Here is a 23,569-nt window from a genome sequence, read left to right as displayed (position 1 = left end):
ACAGAACATTTTTTCGAAATCTTTTGAAATACTGTTTCAGGGACAGAGTAGACCAAGGTTACCAGGAACACCTACAGAGTTTAGTGGCTTGCAGTTGAGAGTAATGATGAAACAAGGATTCTCTTCTCCAAAAATAATATTTCTATCACTTCAGCTAAGGACAGCTATATGATAAAACTTCAGGTTTCTTCTATGTAGCATGGAGGTTCAGACCTAAAATTCTTCTGGTTGTCTTATTCTGAGATCCCACTCATGAATTTACATCTGAAGCTTTCAGACCAGACAAGGCATGAAAAAGTACTACTCAAGTGTGTCTGATTGCACTCCTGAGGTGTTGCTCTCAGAGTCAGTCTAGCTGCATTTCAGCTACTGTAGAAATCAGCCCTAATTCCTTCCATGGATCTGGAGCATCAATTCTATAGTACTTTTATGGGAAGTGAGGTTTATCGAGCAGAAATACATGTGGGCATGGTAGCCCTAACAATCTGTAACACTTCACTAAACATAATTGATTTTGAGAAAAAAAATCTGGATTTTTCCTCAAGTTTGTAAAAGCTCTGTGAAAAAAGGCACCTGGGAATAAGAGAAAGACACTATCAATGCCCTCCTGTGCTGAGGAAGAATTCCAGTTTTGTCAAAACTAGGTTCTCACTCCTGACAGAAAAATCCATGAGAAACCAATTTCGTTGCTCTGAAATTGTGTTAGTTATTTCATTGATCATTGCAAATAAAAAAGCCACAAAAAAATGAGGCCATAGCCAAGCACTGAATCATAAGGACTAAAAGTTGAAATAGCACTCAATTAAGAAAAAAAATGGATAGTATTACTAGGAGTCAGAGCATTAATAAGTACTTAGATTTCATTGTGATTTTGGTAAACATTGCACAGTGCCATTGGTAGATACATTTTAGGTTACCATAGTTTTTCTGATAAAAGTTGTACTGGGGTAAGTTAAAGTGAAATCTCACTTACCTGTAAAGTGCTGAAAGTGGCCGCTTGTTGCCAGGTTTTGGTCTGTATGGTTTTGGTTCTCCTGCCATGTTGATATCTGAAAGCAAACATTTGATATCAGCAAGTCAAACATCTGGAGGTTTTGCAAATGCACCTTCAAGTCACTGAAAATGAGTAACAGGCAGTGAAAATGGACAGCATACCTAAAACATGTGTCTAGTTTTTACCTCTTCTGAATTGATGTAGTAAAAATTTCTGAATTTTTTTTACTGTAATGCATGAGGATTTTAGGCAAAATATCAGTTATTGTTAACAAAGAGAAATTACATTTTTTAACACACAAGTTTCTACTTGGTGAAGCCAATAATATATTTCTAATACAGAAGATACGGATGGTAATAATGGTGAAATAAACTGTGATCTCAAGTCAAATTCTCTTGAGGAAGACTGAAATTGTTCTGAAGAGTTCCTCTTTAGGGTCTAAAGAAATGCACACTGATCTTTAACTGCTACTTCATCACCCACTCAGGAAGTAGCTCATCAAAAACAAACAAGAGCATCTATTTCCCACCTCAAAGGCATTACTCCTTGGAGAATGAGAAGATCTGGGTTTGCAAATGTTTTTTCTTAATCAGATACTTATTCTTCTCAACAAGTTCAGAAATCTTGTGAACACTTTGAAAGTTCACTTATATTCTACCTGTAAATTTATAGTTGAAATATAAAAGAAAGTCAAGCTTATATAGATATAAGCTCGATGTAGATATATAGATACATATATTTGTCTCAAATTTGTCTCTTCATTTGAATCATACTCAAAGACATACCAGGAGATAGGTGTCTCTCATTATGATTGCTGGAACAGTTATAAATGGAGAAAGAAGCACAGAAAGACCCTTCTGTGAAGAATATCTTCTGGAGCTTAGGAAGCTGTCTGTATAAAAACCAATGCATATCAAAAAGCTCCTCTATTATGATTGAATGTTGCAAAGTTCACATTATAATGAACCACGTGGATAAAGTGTGTTTAGGAAACAAATTTTATGCAATTTGAGGGATGCTGCAGCTTAATCTCTTCTCTATTTCAATAATATAAAAAAAGAGCAACAGACAACAGAATCAGAATTATTTCAGTGTAAAATTGCTGAGACAGAACATCCTATCCCATTATATGTGGAATCATGTGGTGGCCAAGACTTTCAAGAAAACACATGTTCTCAGTAAAGTCTATTAGAACCTGAAATTGAGTGTAGTAGAGCGAGAAGTAGAAAGATAAGGTTAAGGAGTAGGAATAAACACTGTCCAATGCAGTGATGGTGGAAGGTCAAACACTCTTATTAATTATTCTTGACCTCAAAAGATGCAATAAAAGCCCGAGACTGATTGACTGAATACTTTTATTTCAAAAAAAATTAAAAACCCCTCCCAATATGACCTTTTTTAACAATCAGTATTATTGCAAATGTATGTCCCTTAGACTTCTTTTTGACTGAAAATATTTTGCCAATGCAAATTTCATACTTCAAATATTTAAAACAATTTTAAAAAATTTTACACTTATTTTTGATATTTTGAGCTCAGTCAACATTTATTTAAAATTATATAAGAACCTGATATAAAAAGCTTTTATGTAAAACTATATAACATAAAATATTTAAATCACTTTTCCTTATATAAAGTATTTTGATATTAAATCTGACTGCAGTTTCATCTAACACTCTGAAATTGGAGGAACGTTTGTGACAGTTTTCATGCCTCCTTGAAATGCTTTTCTTCCCTTAATTTTAGCAAGTGATTTATTATATATATGCATTTTTTGTCTTCCAGTTTTGTAGTAAAAATTCTACAACATTGAATCAACAAGGTAAACACCAAAAATTTTTGACAGCTGCTGAAGAATTTTGATACCTCTGTTGCATTTCCATTGGCTCCTGGAAAAAACACAACTGGAACAACATTTTTGTCCTGTGACCTTTGTGATAATTAGATCTCTTCATACTATTTTTATATATCAGTTTAAGGCCATTGACTGTGTTGGCTTTCATCATCTCCTACTACAAGTTGGATGGATTTGAAGGAAAAAAAAGTAATTATAATCTGCTCTTGGGAAACACCTGAAGCTTTGGTATCCTCTTCAAAATATCATAATCTTCACATATTTTTTTGTCTCTCATCCGATACTATTCTAGAGTTACATCTTAAATGTTCTTCTCCTTAAACCCTTAGTGAAAGGTTTTAAAAACTTTTTCATATCCTCCTGGGACAGATCAATACTATCTTGATGATTGTACCTATAGACCTACATTTGCAGCTCTACAAGACTCACTTCTAAAAAAGGTGAGTAGTGCAGAAGGCTAAGGGCTGTTAGTTATGTGTTCTCTTTATTTCAATCAAAAATGTCAGAAAGGTGATACTGTAAGAGGCACAGTGGCAAAACTGTTCAGAATCATTTACGTTTCCCTCACATTTAAATAAATCTCTAAACAGTGAACTACTTTATACAGATAGTAATAGCCCAAAATTCTCTTTAACACAGGAAATAGTTCATAGAAAAGCTGTGCACATGGGGCTTTTCTGTTAATATGAAAGTGATTGAATAGCTCTGCAACTCCCTCAGCACTTTGTAGCAAGTTAAGAATGGATGTAGGAAATGCTTTGAAAAGTTAGAACAGATTTTCACCCCATTATTTTTTCAGCACTATCTCTTCCAGCCTCAATTTTCTAACTAAGATTAGAAGTGAACTTGTCAACATTTCGCAAGATAGATTATTTCTATCCCAACTAGAAATCTTGTGAGATAAGTTGTTCTCTTCCTTCATCCATCATTGGTTTCACAGCAGACATTTACATCTACTAGATCATAAACTCTATGTCAAATAAATTTGCTGTCAGCAGCACAGAGATTTACCTGTGCTAATGATTCCACCCCAAGGAATGCAGAAACATATCACTCCTTATGCTGTCAAATTAGCTACTGCAGTTGTACATGAATATGTACCAGACAACTTCACAAGGGACACATATATTCACATTGCTTCTGGAGAAGCATGGATTTGATGAATTGGCACTCGGTGGATAAAGAAATGGCTCATGGTCACACTCAAAAATGTAGAAAATGGGTAGATTTTCTAGTGAAGACCACTGAGGAGTGGCATTCCTTGGGGATCAATACAGAGGCTGGTGCATTTAACATATTTCTTGGCAACACAGGCAGTGGCATTGAGTGCACCCTCAGCAGGTTTGCCAATGCCACCAGGATGTGTGGAGATGTGTGGACACGAGGCAAGAGATGCCATCTAAAGAGACCTAAATAGGCATGAGAAGTGGACCCGTGTGAACCTTATGAATTTCAACAAGATCAGGTTCAAGGTCCTGCACCTGGGTCTGGGCAATCCCAAGCACAAACACAGGCTGAGCAGAGAATAGATTGAGAACGGGATTTGGGGGCGAAGATGAGAAGATTGATGTGACCTGGTAATGTGTGCTTACAGCCCAGAAAGGCAACTGTAACCTGGGCTGCATTAAAAGCACTGTGGCCACCAGAGCAAGGGAGGGGATTCTGCCTCTCTGCTCTCAGAGTACAGTGTCCAGCTCTGGGGTTTCCAGCAAAAGGATTTTTAAGCAAGTCTATGGAGGGCCACCAAAATAATCAGAAGGATGGAGCACCTCCGCTATGAAGACAGGCTGAGAGAGTTGGGGTTGTTCAGCCTGGAGAAAAGAAGGTTTCAGAGAGACCTTTCAGAAGCCTGCAGGGAGCCTCCAGGAAAACTGAAGAGGAACTTTTTACAAGGGCTTGTATGATGGGACAAGGTATAATGGCTTCAAACTAAGAGAAGGGTTGGATCAGACATTAGGAAGAAATTTTTTGTTGTGAAACACTGCAACAGGTTGCCCTGGGAATATGTGGATGCCTCACCTCTGTAAGTGTTCAAGCTAAGTAGGATGAGGCTCTAAACAACCTGGTCTGGTGCAAGTGTCCCTGCCCATGGCAGTGAGATTTGAACTAGATGGTCTTTAAGGTCCATTCCAACTCAAACCGAGCAACCCAGGGCCTCACATTATTTTCTCTGCTCATATACTAGAAATGTTCATTTAAATATCAATACCAAGATAAATTCATCACTGAAATTCAAAATACTATGGAAATATTAGGAACATAAAAATGAGTATGCAGCCTCCTGGTCTTATGTCCTTTCATAATCAAATCAAATTACTTCCTTGATCAAAAGAAATAAATTTTTAGTTCTATATTTTCCTTTTATTATGGCAGAGCTTAGTCAAAGACTGAGATTTAGATGTCATTCAAGGTTGTGTGTCATCAGCAAAGAGATCTGATTTTGAGCATGGTATTTTTATTTGTAATTATATTGAAAATGCCTAGTGATTAATGACAAAACATAAAAATAAATTTAAAAAAAGAGCATGATAATCATTTTAGAAGGGCACTTGTATTAAGTGGCTACATAAAATTGTCTGAAAAGATAACTCAACACATCATGATCTACATTTCTCCTATCACTGTTTCCTACCATTGACTGCCTACCTCTTCCAGACATGAACATCCCATTTTTGAAGTGGCAGTATCTGCTAGTCCTTGTGCTTGGCTCACAGATTCCCTGGTAATCTGAGAATCTGGTCCTGAAGACAACAGCTGACTTTAAACAGGCTTTGTAAGTGCAAGCAATAATACCTAAAGAGCATTCATACCTTAAAGTATTTCAGCATTTCTTAGTATCCCTGCCCTTCAGATTCTTTAAAAAGTTTATTTAAAGGAAAAAACAAATGCCACAAACAAGAATCTTCAACAGGCACTAACTCAATTCATGAAAACTGGGATTTTCAGGCTTTCTGCTGCCAATCCAGCCCCATGTCTCGGGCTACATCTAACCTATTAAATTAAATGGAGTCCTTTCAAGGCACTAGTACTCTTTTATCTGTTGTATTAAATTATTAAATTGTTTGCATGACTTTTAGCCACAGTTTACAAGTACTGCCCCATGCAATTTCTAGATATAGGTAGAAAATGGACATGACCTAGAGACCACTGCAGGCACTTTGCTCAGTGAAAGAGAACAGATCCACATACCTATAATTAGTACCTGTAAATTAATATTAAGGATGTGGCCTCTGAGTGTGGGCTCCATGTCAGAAAGACTGGAAAACAAAACCTGGAGCTAAGAAAACTCCAAGTACCTCTAAAGCTCAAAAGCTGATTTTCTAAGACATATTTCATCAGACGTTTTCCCACAAATTCTTATGATTGGTTACAGAAGAGGAGATATTCCTTGAAAAATTCTACCCTTATTTGACTTAAATTTTAGATAAAAAATGTATTACTGTGCATTTCCAGACCAGCTATGTTTTAGACTAATGTTTAATGGAAGTGATGGTAATTTAAATTAGGATATAGGGAGGAATTCACACAGTGAATGTACAGTCTATATACAGTGGGAGATACTGATAGGGAGCAATCAGGATGCATTTTCTCCTCTTTCAGATGACAAAAATATATGGGATAGAAGAGAAAGGCCAAGAGATAGATGCAATTTAGAGAAAGCCTATAAAACCATATAGAAAGCCTATATAAACCATATGGTTTATAGCATGACTGTACACCAGCAAAGCTAAGACTAATCTATCTTTCTTTTATACTCTTCCATCTTTAGTCTTATAAATTTCCCTGCTGCCTGCTAAAGAAATTTTAAAGAAGCCATATGAAAATTTTTATATCATAAACTTGCTTTTTTCTTTATATGTTCCATTGATTACATGTCATCTCCTCCCTTTCCCCCATCTCTAGCAAGTGAAAAAAGCAGCGAGGAAAGGACAACTCTCTGCTCTCTTCCATTATGTGTGCAAATTGCACAGCTGTAAAGAAGAACCTTTCCAGAAAATTGAACACAAGCTCAAACTAATTCTCAAGGCTAGTAAAATATTAAATGGAGTTCTGGGTCACACCTTTTCCATAATGGTATTAAAAATTCTTGTGGGGCTCTCAGTATTTGGATTTTCCCTTAACATTGAAGTAATTGGAAGCCGTTTTTTGTATAAAGATGACAGCTATTGTTAATGCTTCATACAGAAAGAGCTGCTCGTTGAATAGTATATGAAATTGCTTTGTTCAACCATTTCTTCTTTCATTAAATACTGCTAAAATGAAACAAGGCTGTAGGATTATATAAGCTATCATTCTTAAACCACTCAGTAGCAAAAGTGTCAGGAGTTGTCTTGCAGGAAATTTTTTTCTGCTCCTCAGGGAATTAGGTTGGTGTGAGGACAGGCGACAGCTAAAAGGGGAAATCCTGCCCTATCTGTACACCCATCACACATCATTCCTTCAGAGCCCTGGAGACAGCAGTCTCTCAGCTCCAGAATGGATGCCATTGTACTTCACAGCTGAGGTGGAGCATTGGTCTGTCTTAGTTTTTGTCTGTTTGCTGCCTTCACTTCCCACCCCAAATAACACCACAATCTGTCCCAAACTTCCTGTCCCTATTGGTTGTGCCATCAGCAGTGATCCATGTCCATGCCTAGGGAGAGGCATCACTTCTGCCAGGGGAAGGAGAGACTGCTTATTTGTGACCTTGAACTGACTGTCCATGGACTCCACTGTGATTGAAGAATCTGTGGTCAAGACCCTCTACAAAATGCTTCTCTTCTGGTGCTCAAATCTCTCCAGAGGAATTACTGTGATGTGGCAGGAGTCACCCTGGGGTGCTGGGCTGCAGGGGAAGGAATACCACAGAGAATATGGCATGCCTTGTGAAGGGATTCCTATGGGAAGGAGCACAGCCCTGTTGCTGACATTCCTACCCACTCCTCCTCAGCACAGGGCTTGTACAGTAAGTTCCACACTTGCAGATGCAAGAGAATCAAATTCAGTTTTAAAGGGACTATGTGGCCATGGCCACAGCCACTTATCTGCAGACTAGATCTCTACGGGCTGTGGGGGTTTGGGTGCTAACTCTGGAAACACAGCCTGGTTTGTGCCATGGGAGTCATGAAACTGTCTGTCATGTGTGTTTCACCCCACCAGAGCCAAACTATAGATGCAGGCAAGTATAGCCTTCCTGTAAGAAGATTCTTTTAATTTAATCAGGCTTGCAGCTCCTGTTTCTCACCCAGAGAACAAGATTTCTACCTACCAGATACTTGTTTAACACATGGATGGTAAATTATGGAAACTGAAGGATTAATGTTGTCATGAGGGTAAAAGAATGCAATGCAAAAGTACATCAGGAACTTTCTGCTGTCTTCAGGAAAAAAGAAACAGTTTTAATGTAACCTTAGCCAGAAAGAAAATGAACCAACAAAAGATTCCAAGCAAGGACTCTCATATGATTGCAATCCTTGCTTGCACTTCTACCTTCTCATTGATATTGTTAATGGGAAACTGAGCTGGTCCTTGATTTACAGCTTTTTTTTTCCAGACAGTGAAGAGTGCAAGGATTACCTTTGCTTTCTCTTGATCACAGTAAAGACGCTGTTTACAAATAAAAAATAGAGCATCTGTCTTCTTTCAGATCAAGCACAATCATTACAAGGCAGCAGCCAACAAACTCTCTGCTGCTTTTATCTGATAACAAAAGATAGTTATTACCATGAGACTCAGACAAAGCTTCATGTTGACTAGATGTCTGAGTTTCTCAGCACTGCAATTAGCCCCAAGCAGGAACATTAAACAGTGTAGTGGGGATAGAGTATGAAAGTCCCCTATCTACTTCTTTCCAATTTCAATATGATTTATTCTAGGAAACATGCCCTGAACCTTGGCAATTTTCAGCTTGTCCTCAGACTACATTTTTTTCTCTCTCTCTTCTAATACTTGGCTACTTTCTCTGCCCCATGGCCTTTCATCTGATTCTCTTACTGATGTTAACTTCATGCTCCTAGCAATAGTTTTTCATGACAATTGAAATCTGTAGTGTACAAAAGAGTTCAAAATCCCCATTGCCCCAATCCTTTTGTCTTACTCACTATTTCTACTGCAGATAGTCAACTTTATTAACTTAAACACGAGGAATTTTTTATTCCTAACATAGCCATCACAATAACAACATTTTGCAAAAGATTAACATTATCTGTATTTGTTAATCATATTTCTTGAACATTAAACCAAAATTTGCTTACATGTGAAGTGCATTTTCTCATCTTGCAAAGTGAATGTAGCCAAGGCTCTCTGGGTGTCACAGGCAGAGTGGCTTCCAGAGAAATTCTTTGGAATACACATCTCATTCTCCATATTGCAGCCTGGGGCCTTTCCTGGTTTGGGGAGGAGGTTTCAGCAACCCCAGGGCCAGAGAGCAGAGGCAGTAGATGATGATTTGGGGCAGAAAATGTTGATGGACATCTTCAAAGTGATATTAGGTGTAAGGGCAATGTGTCTCTCCAAGAGGCTGGCTGACATTGGCATTACAGTTGTCATTGAGGGGTAGGTAGGTAGGTATATTTGACACTCGGAACTTTGCTGTCAAAACCTTCAAGTTGAGGTCTCACCTTGAGGGTATTCCCACAGGCTAGAGGCTTTCATCCAGGCTCACAACAGACCAGAGAGGAATCATGCTGTGGATTTCACTGAGTCTTGAACAATGGTGTTCACTGATCAGGGAAGCTGGTGGAGGAGACAGAAATGGACCTCTGCAGCCCCAAATGCACCTCCACCACTTTCCAATAATATTCCTCTCCAAAATATGTCTGGTTTTGCCCTCATTCTCTGACATGAAATCTTTCCTCTAATCTTCACCATTGTTGGCTTCTCAGATGATCTAAGATTCAGGCTTTCCTCTTGGTCCCACATCACTTGAAAAATCCCATTGCCCCAAAACAATTCCTCTCAACTAATTTCCCATATACCCTCTTTCTGCTCATGATTCTCATTTTCCATGTTTTGTGGATTTAGAGATCTATAGAGGAGGATATTTCAAGCTCCAGGTTTACTTTGGAGTTGCATAGCATGTCTTCTAGCATTTTCTTTGAGATACAGTAGTGTTTTCAGTGTCATTTTTATGAAAAGTTGTGCCCCATATTATAGACTCATAGAAATATAGAATAATGTGTGTTAGAAGGGAGCTTTAAACATCAAGTAGTCCAACTCAGCTGCAATGGGAAAGGACATCTTCCACTAGATCTAGTTGCTCAAAATCTTGTCCAAGCTGGCTTTGAACACTTCCAGTAGAGGGACATCCACAGCCTTGCTGGGCAACCCGTGCAGTGCTTCACCATCATCACCGAGAAAAAACCCCCACTTATATCCAATATATCACATAGTACAGTCCTGAAAACTTTTGTCTTCACAACACAAACATTGTAAATCATATGATGGACAGCTACAGAATTAGCTCATACTTTAAAATGAAAAAACTATAAATATTACCTTAATGCTATTATAGTTTTAGTATTATAAAATAATATAGCAGTGACATAAAGAAAAATGGTCTCACTAACTCACTAATGTAAAGCCTACCATTTTTATTAAAATGTCATGGCTGTGTTGAATGAAATGACAGCAGAAGTGGAGATAATTCCATTGAAATTTGGCACATGGAATGAAATTTTATTGTGGAGGTTATATGCAAAAAAAGCTATGCCAAATCCAATATTTCTGTAACAGCAATGCTTAGTTTCTAACCATGTTCTAACTCTCTTTTGTTGGCAGCTTTTGAAGTTTCCCAGTGGATTCCATTTGGCAACCAGACTGCAAATAAATAAATAAATATAGAAGCCTATTTCAAAAGCAAGGAATTTAAAAATTGCAAGTTCCAAAAATCTTCAAAATTAATAATATGCACTGTTCTATTTGTATCTCAGTGACATTCCTGCAAGCAAAATACAAGAGTTGATAGGAATAGAGAAAATGCTATATCTTGTCAGATTGATAGTAGATGTACTGTAATTTTCTGCCTTCAGCAGCCCCAGATGCTGTGGAAGGAGACACAAGAACCACAGACTAGGTAAAAATAAGATTATTTTCCCTCCATTCTCTTATCATCTCAGCATGATTCTCCTCCTAAAATCTTAGCATCTTAGCAGTTTAGGATTACTTTAAATCCTAAAGCATGATGTTTTATCTTTCTTCCCATACTGATTTTGTCAGTACCTAACTGTTAGGAGCTGGAACCAGAAATCACTACAATTTCAAACAGCCTTGCTGACTTCATAAATGTCCTATTACTATGTTTTGCTGATATAACATATTGATGCATTTTTTAATGAAAAACTGTTTCTCAACAAAGAGTGAGCTTTGTTTTGGCCTTATAATCCCTCTACTCTTTACCACCTCAAACCCTTTTTCAAACACTATTTATTTAACTCATAAAAATAATAAAATTCATGTCAGAAACTCTTTCTTGAAACATAAAACATCATCATCATTCTCCATACATTTTACTGGACTTCTGATGATTACTTTTGTATTTCTACATTTAGGTTTGCATGCAAATATACTTTACATGCTGCTTCAGAGGTTCTCTCACAAATGGCTTAAAGTACTACATGTTATCAATGACATGAATTTGCATATATAAAGAATCAATAACAGGAAAAAATGTAATGGCTTACTAAAAATCCTATTAGGAAATAAAATATTTATTTTGAACCTCATTAAATTGTCTCAATATCAAAAGTATTACCAAAAAGACTGCATGACATAATTCAGTTGAATTTTAAAGAAGAAAAGGTATAATTACCAGGCACACACAGAGTGTTAGTGAAGCTTTTATTGAACATTTGCTACCTCTTATGTTAATTGGGTTCATGTTCTTCTATGCTTCTAGTAACATTTTCTGTCTAAGGCAGTTTGCCATAAAACTGTCTATTTTTATGACCCACAAAGCAAATATGTAATCTGGCTCAGAAATCATAGGAACCAAAAACTCCTTCACTCTGAGTTAATTTTTCTCCCCAGAAATCTGTGGGACCATGAGACTTCCAATTTTTTTTCAGAATGTGATCATTTTGAGCAAGCTGCACATAAATACACAGCACAAATGTTTTCAAAAGGGCTTTGGAAACTAATCTTTACTGCAGTTGGGATAAGAAATACATAAAGCTAGACAAGATAGTGAACATGAGTTGGACATTCGCCTCCTTGAAGGCATTTTGGACTTATATCAGATTCCTGTAAGGAGTTCAGAATCCTTAATTTTGCATTGGGTCTCATTGGAAGTCATAACATTTCTTCTGCAACTTTATGATGAAGTTAAAACATGCACAAGCCTCACCCCCAATCAAATTTTCACCCACATTGCAAACCCCTGTCCAAAGTTCCTGCATTTTCCTTTTCCTATATATATCTGAATTGTGTATATATTTGTATGTGTATACATTTGCTCTAGAAGCATGTATTTTTTCACTTGAAAAAAATTTTGTCAAGTTTTGCATATCATCTTTCTCACACAGTTGCTGAAAATTGAAGATTACAAAGAAACACTAAGGAATATTGAATTCCTGAATCTAGTGTTAAATTATTGTATTGAAGTGAATGCTGGAACCAATTGCTTTTATATAGAAAACACTCCTCAGTCTCAGAAACACCAAATCTGAAATTCTTATCTAGCATTATTGCTAAAGGAAGGTGCCAAGGATCTGTCTTAAATCTCAGTACCTGCAGTACCTGCAGCTTTTAGATGGTTAGATTATTTTTTTTTTTTTTTTCCTACTCTATGCAATAGGAAATTCTGGCAACTGTTCAAATAAAACAGCTCTCTAAGATCACCTGGAAACATTAATCTTCTGGACATACGCATAAACCACTAATCTCATTCTTGTCATTTAAAATGAGGAAGGGAGTACAAGGAGACATGAAAGATGCAAGCAGGTTTTTAAAGTTTTAGCATTGCTATTTTAATTCATTTTAAGCATAAATAAGATGCCTAAGTCTTACATTGCAACAAACAGAATGGCCAGAGGAAAACAGTGGGCTGAAAGATCCTTCTGAATAAAAATGAATGTGATTCAACATAACACTTCAGCATACTGTCTAATAATCTCTTGCCTCCTCATGTTCAACTCCTTATCAGACACTGCTGTTAACATCATGTTTTTTTTTTTTTTACTTGCAAGCAGAGCCTAAGATACAACCAAACCTTTAAAAATATTTATGCTGGTCTGATATATATATAATCTAACAGCCTACAACCAGCTGTGCTGACCTGTGCTCTGCTGTAATCTCAACCTTACAATCTTTTCATGTTGCCAGACACTACTTATGAATTTTAAAACAATTTACAATTCCTTACTTAAAAATATTTTTACCTGCTTTCCAAGCAGTTAGGTCAGAATGGAAAAGCAGTGCTGATATAAAAGAGGATACAATTTTGGATTAAGAGCTTAAGCTCTTAGTACTAGTGTAACTTCCCCCTCAAGTCTGCAATTAAATAAACTTTAGGTCAGTATTGTTGCTTTTCACTATTCAATCATATATTTTATAATAATCTGAATACTAAGTCTTTTTTGTTTGTTTGTTTTTTTTTTTAACTTACTGACTTGGAGTTGGTAAACTCCAGTAACAAGGAAGGTTTTCACATTTTACCTTTGATTCTTGCTCATTCACGTGATCACTGTCAACCCAAGCTGCTTTATTTTAGGGAAAAGGAAAATATGCATCCAGCAATAAAGCCTCCCAGGGATTCAGGATACTGTGGCCTGTGATGGACATACTCAAAAAGTGACAATGGGAAATTCTATTGGATTGTGTGATATTTGCACCTGCATCTATGGAAAATGTATATATAATATTTATACAGAGCTTGGCTGTGCTTGAGCACATGGCATTGTGTTATCTGTACAGTGCAGGCTGGCCCATGCTGGACTGCATTGCTGCCCCAGGATCAGCTGCCTCCCATCCTCAGCTCAACCTCCTCTTATACAGTGATCCACAAAGATAGAAAATAACATTGGGAAATAATAAATTGTAGTACATTTCTTCATTAATTTTTCCATTATATGCCATTCACTAGAGTACTGAGTCATTACCATAAAGGCTCCAGGATCAATGGAAAATTAGCCCTTTAATGACAACTAACCATTTTTTGATGCAAAATATGCTCTTTCTTTTGGTTTTAACCCTCAAAAGCCTTCCCCGCCCCCCCCCCCCCCCCCCCCCCCACACACACACACTTAAAAGAGTTCAATAGGCTGAGCATATTGGGGGAAAAAAAACATGAACCAGTACATGCAAATGTTTCTTAGCTTCAGTTCATACAAGAGAATTGCTCTAAGATCAAGAATCAGCTACTCACCAGAAACCCAGTGCTCATTTCAAGGTATCCCCAAGTTCTGATGTATGAGGGATGCAATACAGTTTGAAGTCTATTCATGTTTTCTTACAGTTTGTCATTTAATTTAAGTTGGTCTGGAAATAGAATCTGTTCTAACTCTTGTTCTGTTTGCAGTAACAGAGAAAGGTCCATATTTGCTTTACTTACATTCAAATAATTAGTTCAATATTTGATACCTCTCTTAAATTAAAACAGTGCCCAAACCTACTTCATTTAAGAGATCACAGGTTCAGATATCCTGTTCAGATACTGAAAGTCTGTAAATCCCTCAGTCCAAGATGTGCAAAATAAACATGCCAACAGAATCATTACTATCTGGCTGTACTTTCTAAATTAAAATCTCTATATTTTGTTTCTCTGATACCTGCACTGTTTGGAGAGGTGAGTGACACTGCTGTGTTATGAAGGTCTATCCACAAAGGAAGACAAAACCCATTTGCAGATAACAGAGGCTCAGTTTTAGGTTCAGCAGGTATTTCAGGAAATGCTACCCCTGGCGACACATGCTCACAAGGGCAGTCATGATGGATGGTGCACAGCACATTTTTGTCTGCTAGGATGCCAACCAGGAGTGAAATGGTATTGCTGCCATGTCAGAACAATGAATGAGGGCAGGCATGGCAGGGATTAGTCCTGTCACTGACACGGGCTTCAGCTGTCAGACAGGGATACAGGCTGTTCAGAGTAGATGGGGAACAGGAGGGCAAGTGAAATAAGAGCATCCCATTAAGAATATAAATATTCCACTCAAGTCTGATAACGTACATAAACTGGATGCTTTACTTCTGCCTTTCTCTGTGCTTCTCAGGCAGCTCACATACGAGCCTGTGAAACAAAAATATCTGGCATGTGTGACAGAGTATCACAGCAGCCTGGATACAGAAATTATCTAGCCTGGCACAGGCATCCCTTAGGACTATGAGGACAAAACTGAGGTCTTGATTTTCACAGCGCAGTATAACAAAGTTTTATGGTGCGTGCATGCAATTTTGCATTTGCAAATACCTGAATGTATTTTTCATGCATTATCAAGAGAGCTAACTGCTAGAGCATTTGCATATGGAAAGCCTCCCACTTATGCAGACTACCAGGTTCCAAGTTTTTCTAATTGAGGAAAGGTTCCAGCTATCACAAAGAATTAAATTTTATTTAATTCTTTTTAAAATGAAAGAAATAGTAAAAAATTAATTGGAGTGAAAAAAGCAGAACTGGAAGACACTGGAAAAATTACCATGTTAGAGGTACAAATATGCTTATTGTACCAATATAGCTTAAATATAAATATTTTAATTTTATATCTGTATTTGGCAAACTTTTGCAGTTTTGCAGAATGCAGTCTCTGCAGAATAATGTGGGAGATTTTACTAGTGTTTGCTTTTGCCGGCCTACTAAAAGTATGAACCTCTATTCTGATACAGAATGATATTGGGAGAGATGAATTACAGGCCTTTTGCTAAAGTAGTCACTTCTGTATTTCTGTCACTGACATCACAGTAATGAAAGAAGTCTGTTCAAAGGTCAGATACAATTTTCATTTACATATCTTAGAAAATACACCTCAGCATCAACTTTTAAAGTTTAATATTAGTTAAATAGAAGGTATTTATTATAAAAATAATAAAATATTTTTTACATTTTTACTAGGTATATTTATGTTTGCTTACTAAATGAATTATTTCACTGTTTCATAAAAAATAAAACCCACAGAAGAAACTTTCAGTGTTGAATTCCTGTACTGTCAACAGAGGTAGGAAGCTAAAGATCTGCAGTTCCATCAAACATGCAATGGGGGAGACATAGCCCTCCTAGCTAGTGGGTAGCATAGCCCAAAGACTGAGTTTTGGAAAAAAATTCTATCAGTCATTAATCTAGGTATCAATTTATACGCCAGTATTAAAAAAAACCCAACAAAACAACAAATAAAAACCCAGAACTACTTGTATTTTGAGAAGAGCACAGTTTTTATTTACTTCGAAAATTCATCTCTTTCTGCCCTTTTTTCACCTACAGACACACCTGCAGACATCAGCACCCTTGACTTCCTTTTTTATTCCCAAGAACAGGACTCATTGTATGCAATCACTCCTGAAAATTTGGTCTTTTCTCTTAGTGAGCTACACAGAAGCTGAGCTTTCATGAAGGCAATCCATATTGTGAAGACCAAACGGGTTTGACAGGCTGCCCTGGAAATCGCTGGACATCCACAACTGTCAGAAACAAGGTCATATTGGGCCATGAGATCACATATTTATTGTGCCACCTTGAAGCACATGGTGCCACCTTGTCACACATGGGACTCCACCTTTCACACCTCACAGCCCCTTTGGCCTGCAGACACTGGAATCCCATGGCAGCCCCATCCAGCAGACACCCATCCCTTGGGCTCCAGACACTGCCATGGCTGATGTCTGCTTCATCCAGCAGAAACATGTGTTGGCACAGTGGCACCCTGGGAAGTGCCAGTGTGTCCACAAAGCCAAGAACATTTCATACTGGTGTCTCCAAAGCTAATTGAAATATTGACTTATAGGCACTGTCACTGCATAGGAGGGTTCGGTAGAAAATCCAGCAAATCAACAGCAGTAGCAGTCGCTCCCTTTTACTGGCATGGCCATACCTGAGTTACAATGTGAAAACAAGAAATGAAACAATAAGCTGCTTTAAAATATAACAGCAGAGTTATCTCTACAACTAGGCTGTAGCTTTTTCAAAACTACAAATACGTTTAGCAGTGCAATAGTTTCTATTTGCCCCAATGACTTCCCTTGCTGAGCAATGAAAAACAGACATATGATTTAATGTATCAGGTATGCACATTTCTATGCTGACTACTGCAAAAGACAAACTGCCAAGCCATTAAAAAAAAGAAACAATCAGGCCCTCTATGAACCACCCCCCGGCCATTCCATCTTTTTGTTTATTCTATCACTCCACATGAAACTGAAAAAGAATAATTGGCAAAAATTTGAATATTACAAATAAAATTCATTCCTGTGCCCATTGCTATATGATAGCACAGATATAATCAACAACAGTTTGAGAAAGACTCAAGGTGACTTTTGTCCCTGTGGTGTATCTGCAGTGGGCTTGTGCTATCATGTGAGGGCTGGATAATTAAACTCTGGGTAGGGGAAGAGGTGACAAACCAAAGATGCTGTTTTATTTCAACCTGCAGTCCACAGCGGGAATAAGAAGGACATACATAGAGTTGCTCCTGCTGTCCATTTCTGAACTTCATGGCACTATCCTTCAGATTTCTGGGATATGTGAAAGGTGCCATAAGGCCTTATTCCTACAAAAATGTCCAAGCACTTGACTGTATTCACATATTTAGTCCTTTTGGATTTAGGTTCTCCCACAGTAATTGAAAGAAAGAGACTGGCTTTTCTTTCTTTCTGCTTTAACTAACTCCAGTGAGATGAAATGGATTATTGCTGCTATTTGAATTTGATTTTTTTAAAATTATGATTGAACTAAGAATATATTTTAGGAAAAAAGTCAAATCTGTGAACACTTTGGAAAGAAAATGGCCATTGGGATAAGGGCTTTAATAATTAACATGGAGGAGTTTCTCGTTTTACACAGTTTCTTTAAATTTTTCATATAGATATAATTTCTTGAAACTGCATTTTGCTCTCTCTGCCATTTTAACTAGGACATAAGATAAGAGTTTGTTAACTTTCTTCTGTGAAAGTACTGAATAAAAGCTCACTGTCGTTCAGTAGTCTTAACCTATGACATACATATAAGTCTTCCTGACATTTTGAAAAAGATTAGAAACAAGACAATAAACTGAAGGCTCTGTGAACAGGTGATTAAAAGGAAAAGTAGGGAACCACTGGCTTACTCTTTCCTTTCTAATCATGAGCCTGTTGTTGACAGCATTTATTTTCCTCATCTTAACACCACTAAATTCCCTACTGAACATACTTTTACTTCATCTGTAACCTTAGATAATAATTGTTAGCATAGTGACCAAAGAAAAGGACAGAGTCTTCCCAAATGGCACCTTGAAAGCAATAAAAATACCAAATTATAGGTGTGCATTTGAGAAATCACAGATATTAGAACAGTAAAAGCTGAAGAGAAAATCCATTTGGCATAGGAAGCGTGGGCAGTGAAGCATGTCATTTAGTTATACTAGAAACAGAATTAGTTCAAAAGAAGAGAACTGGTTCTTCATTTATTCCTGATATCTAAAATGCTTGTACCTGTGAAATTGAAATTTAGCTAAGAGAGTTTTGCTGTTCCTTGCTTTTATCAAGTTTAGGGATTTATTCTTGTGTTAATAGTTCTGCTTAAAGAAACAGTAATCAACTAAAGCATGACTATGTGTAAGGTTGTAAAACTGACATAGAGTTTAGAATATTATAACTTTATCGAGCAAGAAACAGGGAAAACACCTAGAATTTTGATAGCAGTCTAAAGGCTGTGATGGTGGAGGGAAGAGACAGAGACACTCAAGAGAAAGACATTTCAATTGCGAACTAATCCACCCTGTTGTACACACAAGTTAATAAAATTGACAAAAATTGCCTTGTCTTACCTGATCTAAAATATCACATTTCATGAACATAAAAATATCCTTTATGTGCTTTGTATATCTGTGGTCTTACAAAAAACCCAAATTTGTACTGTGCTAAAGGAAGAGCGATTACACCCATACACTCAATGATTACCTCTTTCTGCCATCTCAGCAGCGAAGTGTTGTATCAAGAACAAAGAAAAACAGAATGAGTTATCATATATGCTCTAAATAAACTCCATAAAGGTAAACAAGAAGGAGGTGTTAGCAATCACAGATAATGAGAACTTACACAGGAACAAAGACAGGAATAATATATATATTATAAAAAAAGGAGCTATGAATAACCAACACAACGTCATGCTGTGATAAATTGCCTCAGCAATGTAGATACACAAAAGAGTTTTAATTTGTCAAGTATTAAAACATGGATTTTGCAGATTAGTGATAAGTAATGCACTGCCTTTGACTTGTATCACTTTTTTCTAAATGTTGCCTTTTCACACTCTGACTCTGCACCCAGCCCTGTCAGTCCCACTCACATCATGCTTAGGCTGAGCTCTGGGCATGTTCCTCCTGACTGCATGGGTGCCCCTTGTGCCATGACTTAGCACATTTACCAGTAGATCTTCTTTTAGCAACCCGCAAGATACAGCCACTGACATGAAAAAAACAAACATGACTTATGTTCTCATGAGACAAATGTCAGGGATTATGTATTTCCCTGTAACTTTCTGACAATAAATGAATAATTATACCAATCCTTGACATGTTTCTGCTGAAGATACTAAGATTTCAAAATAGTTGCGTACATACATTCAAAAAATTGCATGTTTTACTTTATGCATAACAACAATGGTGTTGAAATCATTATCTGGACCTTGTTTATATTTTTTCCAATTTTGTTCTGAAAATGTTTACATGTGAATTAATTTTCTCATGTATAGCAGCTGCTCTTGTGCATATTTTACTAGCTATGAGTGCAGCAGTATGATATCCATCTCTGATTCCTATTCAATATAAAGAAAACAAAATTGATGTAGGAAGATAATGTCTCTTTTCTCTCTAAAAGCAGGTTTATCAGGGTGAACACTTACTTTCATCTATCACCAATAAAATAATCAAAAAAGTATGTAAATTTGGAATAACTAAGTGCTCTGATGATTTTTGCTGGAAATTATTATTAATATTTTTGAGCATATTGCCTAAAAAAGTATGTATTGGAAAAGAAGAAGCCAACAGACTTGGACTGTTGAGATTGTCTGTATAAAAAGCTTTGACCAGTGAGTTCTCTTTTTAAATTATTTCTTGCATATTCAAGTGCTTTCCATCAACAGAAGCAATTAATGACAGTATAAATATAATGTTTGGAGGATCCAATCTGTCATCTTTTGCTATAACATTAAAAAACATAATGGCAAGGTATTCAGGGTAACCCAAAAGTAGCTATAGTAATGGCAGAAGTTGTAATGTACAACTCAGAAGGCAGAATTCAGCCTTTTAGAAATTGAATTGAACTAAGCTCTTGTTGCTACTGTAGTTCAATTGCATTAGTTCACAAAAGATAAAAAGTGAAAGAATTTTTTAAATGAATAATATAAACTTATTATGTGTATATGCTAAAAATATACTGCAAACCTTTAAGAGTCATTTAGCATATTCCTGGTCCAATACCTTTCTTCAATAATTCCATTTGCAAAGAACATAATAAAAGTAAATTTCAGTAATTTTTTATTGTTCTAATACAATGTTAAAATAGGAAATAAAATGCAGTAAGAATTCATCATAGTTGCAAAATAATGTTCCTGAGAAAAAGAAGAATCAATCTACTGGATGAAATGTTGACTAGGAGAAATTTCTCCCAGCATGTGAAAGTATTCTATTGATAGATTCTGCCCTCAGGAAAACTTCATTTTGTAATGTTATTGTAACTGGAAAGGATGGCAAAAATTGGCAGCAGACCAGCACTCTCTTTTAAAGAAAATAACTTGAAGAAAGCCACATCACAGTTAATTTCTTAGTCAAACCTGTTTATATCTGATTTCAAATTTGTAGCATGGTAATTAATTAAAAATGTTGCACTTTTATCTCTCAACACAAGTTGGTATGATAAATGAGACATGTGCCTTCTGATCACAGAAATAACAATTGTACAGCACAGACAGGAAAAAGCCTTTGCATAGTTAATTCCCATGCTGGTGTCAAATTGTATGACTAATGTAATTATAGTGTTATTTCTAAGCAATTTGGATCTGTTGGTAGGATTAAATAAAGCCAGAGGGACCTTCTGAGGCCATCAACACTGCATTGACTAAAGGCAGAGCTCCCTGGAAAAGGAAAGCCGTGTTATGTGGAATACATGTGAGCCTCTTCTAACTCCCACCTGGGAACTGAGAGCAACACTTCCCCCTCTCCCACCTGAGTTATGGAGTGATGCATAGGTCTTACTTTCTCATCTTCTTCCTTTTACACGTTTCTAATACTTCCTAACAGTGTAATGAGGTTCTCAAAGGAGGAATCAAGTAGTCTTCCAAACCCAAGGAGAGATGCATAGAAAATTCCTTGCCTCTGCTGCTGCACCATCTCTGATTAAATTCACGGCTGACCCAGATCACCTGTCAGTAAACACTGGAGAACTGGTAAACACTTTTCTCTTGACATGGAGGCTCCTTTACCTCAAATGAACTCCCCATAGAAGCTGTCAGCTTGCCCCAGAAAAACTTTTGTGCTCAGAGTTGCAGTGGAACTCCAGACAAGCAGAATAATTGTTCAGAAGGAGCAACTGAGCTTATCTGCTTTGAGATCCAACAGAGGAGTTTTTTCCTTCTGTATGGGGTGTGTTTATCACAGGCAGCTATGGGAAAAACTGCATTAGCCTGGAAGCACATGGCCCACAAGAAACACCTTCTGTGGGGATTCTGATGATGAATACTGGCAGCACATATCTGCTACAATGGGACTATCTTCTTAAGCCTCAGCTAGCAATCAGCTTAGTTCTGATACAGAGGGATTAATACATTCACAGGATTTTGTACCAGCCAGTGTGATGAGGAATGGCACAAACTGGAAAAGAAATCAGGCACAAAACATGGAGATATATAGTTATATGTAGCTTCACTCATTTAAAGATGTATAAAACAAGAAGAACATTTTCAGATCTTATTTTGAATTAATGAACCCTATGCATTTTGCTTTTAAAATTGTCTAAAAATGCATATAAGTCTCTGGAAGTATGGAAAAAAAAATTAGTAATCTACTGTGGTTTTTCTTGAACTTCATTTGCATCTAACCTCTGAGGTACCAGTTTGCTGAGCAGCCTTGGTGCTGACCAGTTTAGTACTTGCATCCCAAAAGTATTGGGATTTTTCAGCTTGAAAAATACATTGCTTATGTGGCCTTCCAGGATCTGAAGGGAATCTGCAAGAAAGCTGGAGAGGGATTTTTTTATAAGAGTCTGTAGTGATGGGACAGGGTTTAATGGCTTCAAACTGAAAGAGAGTAGGTTTCGATTAGATATTATGAAGAAATTCTTTACTGTGAGGGTGATGAGGCACTGGAGCAAGGTGTCCAGAAAAGTTGTGGGTGCCCATCTCTTCAAGGGTTCAAGGCCAGGTAGGATGGAGCTCTGAGCAATGTAGTGCAGTGGAAGCTGTCCCTGCCCATGGCAGGGGTTTGAACCTAGATCATCTTTAATGTCCTTTTTAACCCAAACCATTCTATGATTCTGTGATTTCAGGGTGTACCCACAATAAGTTGCAGAGCTTATTGTTAAGCTTATTTTTAAGCTTATTGTTATTATTAAGTTTATTTTATGCTTAATAATTTTAAAAGGAATTTAAAATTTTTGAACAAACATATTTCTTCAGTTCACATGGGCAGAAGTGGGATCTGGCTAACGCCACATTGCATTTAGTTTTGAGTAAAACATGCGTCAAGCTAATTACTCTTTCACAGAGGAACATCTCAAGCTTATTGTCTTCTACCCTTTGTTTTCCTGACTAGAATGAATCAATGATCAAATGAATCATCTTTGTGACAAATAAATTTCTACAGCTGTTGAAATAAAACAGGTGTGATTGGCATGTATTCTTTGCTGGTCTTTTGTCATGGAACTGTGGTCTCAATTTTTATTTAAGGACTTTTTCAGTGGTTATACATTACAAGATAAAGCTACAATTTGTGTGTCAATGAAAAATAAAAAAGTTATGTACCAAACCTGAACAATATTGTGGCACTCAAAAAAAGAAAGGTGCCAGAAAGAGTAGTCCATGTGTATTGATGAAATCAAAGAACATTAATTAGACACACATTATTTAAAACTATGTAGCAGCTTAACATGCCATAAAATTAAGGGCATGACAAATAGCAGGTTGATTGCACATCAGGAAAAAAACTGATGAAGTTATGGTCTGTAATTAACAAATACCTTCAGAGTACAGCCTTCCTAGGCCTTATGAATATCACCTGAATTACTGACGTAGCTTTCAAACTGTCCCACTGGGGAAATGAATTAAATTTGATGAAAGACATATAGGAGTTGTAGCTATCTTTAGTATTTCTGGGTTCATTGCAACCTGCTGAGTTTCCAGCTGCTTGAGCTATATTTCCAATAGAGAATCCTTGCAGACAGAGCTGCAAGCTGAAAAGGAACATAGCAGAATATAGATTTATAATCTTTCATTAAGTCAGTTTGTGCTGTTCCAATTTTTTTTTTCCTACAAGAAGAGAAAAAGACCACTCTGTGTAGATTAAGCTCAAATTCTCTCAGGGAGGACATTGATAGAGCTTCAAGTGTGTGATCTCCTTCCAAGGAAA

The 23,569-nt window shown here is 36.9% G+C and overlaps 1 protein-coding gene across 3 annotated transcripts in view; it reads right to left on the bottom strand.

The window, feature by feature from the left end:
- RALYL (RALY RNA binding protein like) overlaps window positions 1-23,569 on the bottom strand; it is a 376,147-nt gene that overhangs the window by 71,748 nt on the left and 280,830 nt on the right. For all 3 annotated transcript variants that reach the window (XM_083879489.1, XM_083879490.1, XM_083879491.1), the window contains exon 3: window positions 974-1,049. In XM_083879489.1, coding sequence (XP_083735615.1) covers window positions 974-1,049 — 76 coding nt within the window. The remainder of the gene's footprint in view (window positions 1-973; window positions 1,050-23,569) is intronic.

The sequence above is a fragment of the Zosterops lateralis genome (genome assembly GCF_965231275.1).
Source record: "Zosterops lateralis genome assembly, chromosome: 1".
Lineage (NCBI taxonomy): Eukaryota > Metazoa > Chordata > Aves > Passeriformes > Zosteropidae > Zosterops > Zosterops lateralis.
This window is presented reverse-complemented; position numbering and strand designations above follow the sequence as displayed.